At 53.4% G+C, this 4,422-nt stretch overlaps 1 protein-coding gene across 1 annotated transcript; it reads right to left on the reverse strand.

Moving 5' to 3' along the window:
- Positions 1 to 1,534: 1,534 nt before the first annotated feature.
- On the reverse strand, positions 1,535 to 1,831 carry CSUI_010949 (hmg (high mobility group) box domain-containing protein; the record flags this gene model as incomplete). Its single annotated transcript, XM_068071050.1, has 1 exon — positions 1,535 to 1,831. One exon carries the CDS (start codon positions 1,829 to 1,831, stop codon positions 1,535 to 1,537), a length of 297 nt encoding a protein of 98 aa, XP_067916973.1.
- Between the last annotated feature and the right edge of the window lie 2,591 nt (positions 1,832 to 4,422).

A 4,422-nucleotide genomic window follows, 5' to 3' on the forward strand; every position in this document is an offset into this window, starting at 1 on the left:
TTGGTGTTGCGGCTGCGTGGTGGCTCCTTGTAGGTTGTAGGCGTTGAGTTGGCACGTATTTTCTTCAGTTTCTGTTGAGTTGGTTTTTTCTTCGCTCTTCTTAGGTGTTCTTTTGTGATTTAGAGAATCAATTCTTTTTTTGGCTGTTCGCGAAATTGCGATTGACTTTTTCGCGTGGATCAGTTCTTTTGCAAGTGGGGGCTGTTCGCTTCCGAAGCGTATCTGACGCTGGTTGGTCTGGACATGTAGCGTGGAATAGTTTGCAGGTAACTTGAAGAACTAGTCGTGGATGATTAATGCTTCTTTTCGTGCGACTCCTCGTTTCTCTTTTAGTCACTTGTCTGTCAAGCCAGACTGTGAACAGTGTGTCAAACTTGACCAGATACAGGGTTGGTTTTGTTACGGTCAGTCCCGCTGGTCAGTTTTCTCGGTACGGCGTTGAAGTTGAGTTGTTTCCTGGTCACTTCGAGGGGGTTTTTTCTTTTTGCTCGTAGCTGACTGCCTTCCGCAAGAACTAGATGCCAGGACAGTGGACCGCCCACCCGGCTGGGCTGGCGTCAAAATAGTCAAGCCACAGGGGCGTATCAGGGTGTTACAGATGATACAGTAGTTGCGTGTTTTGCTAGACAATGTACAGCGAGCAAGATTCCTGGAGGATGCTTTCCCCCTGCGGGATACGCGCCCCGATACCAAATTTCATCTCATACAATAGTCAGTGCGACACTGCCAGCAAGGATAGCTGTCCACTGTTTCACAGGCTGCTAGGAATTGTCAGATTGTTGCTGCGGCCATTCTTCGGAAGCGACAATGTTAGTCCGTAGAGTGGGCGTTCCCATGACCATGGGATGATTCAGAATTGAATATGGAGCCACTAGAAACGATAGCAGTTCCGGAAGTTCGTGTTAATGCCTTTACAGTCGAGCAACGGTCAGTAGGGGACGGGCTGGATATGGTCACGTGTAGGCAACGACAGCATCTGCGGGCCAAAGCATCGCGTGTTGTTTGCGCATTAAATATGCACTTGTTCATTTCGGGTGTCGTTCTGCCCGTGTTCGGTCGCTCAGCATAATGCAAGGAGCCGCACTGCAGCTGCTGACGTGTCACCGGCTCTATGCTGTGACGGTATGGTCTGATACCGCCGAGTCCGTGATCGCCGGCACCCCGGAGGTCGTAAAAAGTTCACAGATTTTTCTGATGAGAAGGCGTCGAACTGGTCGACATATTTCCTTAGTCTTTTTTTCTTTTGAAAGACATTGCGGAGAAGTGACAACTAAGTCAAGAGAACAGAATGAAACAGACCTGACACATCCCTTTGGCTCGACAAACCGAGGACATAAAGAGAGTTTGCAAGTAGCTGTCCCATATTTACCAGAGATCTGACAACCGGTCCGCGAAATACTGCGGAAAAAAACGGGGACTGGTATTCAGACGCTTAATGGATCCCGATCAGTTCCATCCCTGCCGATGGACGGAGGTGAAGCAGGAGACCATAGCCTGAGTCTCGAATCCGAGACAGCACCTGGCACAACTGCGTTCATTTCTTCTTGTTGTACTGAGACATCTCTCGCTGGTACCTTGCTTTCTCTTGCTCAGCTTTCTTCTGGTACACGGCCTTCTGGCTCGCATTGAGTTTTGACCACTCCTCGCCGATCATCTTGCCGACCTTGCCGATGTCGGACTTTAGGCTGGGCTGTTTCTTAAGGATCTCAGCCCGCTTGTCGTTAGAGAAGAGCATGAAGGAAGAGAGAGGTTTTTTCGGGGCGTTGGGGTCTTTCTTCGCCCTCTTTTTCTTTCCCTCCACTCCCTTCTTGGTGACTTTCTTGGGTGCCATTTCACCAAGGCTGTATGCAGAACAGGTCTGTCCCCGTTGGTGTGCAGACTGCCAATGATAAAATTCTGTATATTCAAAACGTCCGAGGCCTTAAGGGGAAGAAACGTGCAAAGGAGAAATCCAAAAGACAAAGATCTGACTGGACCAAAGACTCCCCATGTCGGTAGTGCGGCCTTGGTGCCCGGGCAGTGCGGTACGTGTGAGCGCGAGGGGCATCGGCCCCGCGCTCGCGCTCACCATCCCGGCGAGGAGGCGGGCGCCTCTGCACCTGCGACGTTCGCTGTCTGCGCGTGCGCCCGTGATGTGAGATTTAGATTCGCCGGTTCGAAACATTGAAAATTGATCCAAAAGAAGGCGACGTTGAACCCGGCTCTTCTGTGACACGCGTACCCATCTTTACGCAATTCCCCCAGTGAGCTACTTTCCACGGCGGGTCCCTTGCGGACCTGTAGGATGCTTTCGCACCCCAATGAATCACACTAGACCGTGGGTGCGCGAAGAGACCGCATCGTACCTCTGTTGTCTGGTCACGTGTAGGTGTTGATAGGATCGGTGTAAGAGAAACAGCTATAGAATGTTAGCCAGCACACATTGGATGGGAAGCCAAGCTTGTTGCACCTGCGAAGGCGTTAACTCTAGCATTCCAAGCGTCGGTTGCTAGAAACCCGTCCGGCGGAAACCTTAAGTAGCTGTGCTTCCTGTAGGCGCCCTGGATCTCCCTGAGAGCCGATCGCATACACATCGAGGCAGCGGCGGCGACCGACATCCGCCGAGGCATCGACGCCTGCCGGAGAGCTGGCCCTGTTTCTCGACAGACCAATCACACAGACACCGAAAAGAAAGTAGGGATCACCCCTCGCACTGGTGACTGCCTGCTTTTGTGTGGAGTCGTCCGACTGGGCCTGCGCAGAGTACTGAGACGAATCCGGATGACTGCGGTACGACTGTGCAATCTACAAAGGACGAGAAAGCAGGGCTAATGGAACTGAATCGGTGTCTTTTGTCGGCCGGCCAAGAGCCCGGTCGCTCGTTGCGCTTCCGCCGAGACAACAGGCGAACGTGAGATGCACGAGTAGCAAGTGAGCAGCAATACGAGTGGGCAGCTCGCGCCCTGGGGCCCGGGTAACGCGGTGAACCAAACTGGACGCTGTGGTGGCCGCTTGTCTGTAGAGCGGACCCAAGAGACCGCTTCTCTCCTTTTCTCGTGAGTTGCCTGCCTATTTTCAACACTGTATGTCCCCTAGGCTGTCAACCATAGGTGGCGCACCCAGAAGTCGGGCGCAGCGCAACAGCAGCGGTCCAACCTCCTTCCGCTGGAACCCAAGCAGACTCGGGCTTTGTTGCACTCCCCGGAGGTGGCCAGTCAGCGCCTGATTGAGTCACTGGAGATTTAGCTGTCTTGGGTATTAGAGCTGATTTTATTGGTCGCTATCGTTCCTTAAGATCCAGGCGGAGACTAAGAGCGGCGCCTTCCCAAAAAAGCAACTGTTAGACATGCAGATACTGTAAGGCTTGTCCGTGTGAAAATCGAGCACTTCGCGCGGCGGAAACTGTCGGTCAGCTCACGGAGGTCGACGCGGAAGTGCACGGCCTGGGGTCGTGACTGTTCTGTGTCCCCTTTGAACGCGCTGGAGTGTTTCAGGGGGGCAAAACGTAAGGCTCACGCATCATTTGTTGCTGGCAGAAGTAAGCAGACAGAGCAAAGCTTCCGCTGCCACCATAGCGGCCCCACCCGTGCCGCTAGCACTCTTTCTCAAGGCTGAGACGCACAAGAAAACGCGATACTAGTTAGCGCGGTAGCTTTCCAGGGCCGAAATTGTAAGGCGTTTTACTGAGGCTACACCTGCGGGCCAGGGCGTGGTCCACAGAATGCGGCCGCCATCTGGTGAGGTCGCGTGATTCGATTGTGTGAGCTTGTCCGGAGGCAGCGCCACGCAGCAGCAAAGCGTACACAAGGTATTTTCAGGCCGATCCTTGCAGGGAATTCCCCAAGTATGAACAGGACGCTCTTCCAGAACACTAAGAGGTGGAGAGAGGTGCCTCAAGCAGTTCCGAACAGCTACTTTAGGCTACCGGAGGAAGAACTACTCTCCAAAGCCGTTCCTCTACAAAACCCGCATCCACGGCATACTTTATGTGTTCTACCGTCTGTACCGGACGCTACTGGGCCTCCAGACGCTAGAGCGATTGCTGGCCGCAATGGTTCCGAAGACAGGAGCACGCACCTCGTTTCAGACTCAACTTCGGGCGAGAAAACATCATAGCAAAACATTCAGAAGAGAGATGTGAAAGAGCCCGCTTATCAAGAAGCACTACCTGCTGCACGACCATCTGGGACCGGCACGGATTCAGGGACCCAGCTGAGTGGATGCGGAGTGCATACGTGACTGCCGGAGAGTCCTCTCCACCTGCAGGTCAGGGGAGGAGTCGGCCCCTGAGCTAGACCCTAAACCGTTCATCAGACGGCCTCTGTTTCTGGATCTGGCTCTTTCTGGAGCTTTTATCTGTGTGAGAGGACGCTGGTGTGTTGTACACGTAAGGAGCCAGTGAATTGTCCGACGTGAGCAGTTCTCAAGAGTACGGCAACAGCA

This window comes from Cystoisospora suis (assembly GCF_002600585.1).
Source record: "Cystoisospora suis strain Wien I chromosome Unknown contig_9006, whole genome shotgun sequence".
NCBI classification, from domain to species: domain Eukaryota; phylum Apicomplexa; class Conoidasida; order Eucoccidiorida; family Sarcocystidae; genus Cystoisospora; species Cystoisospora suis.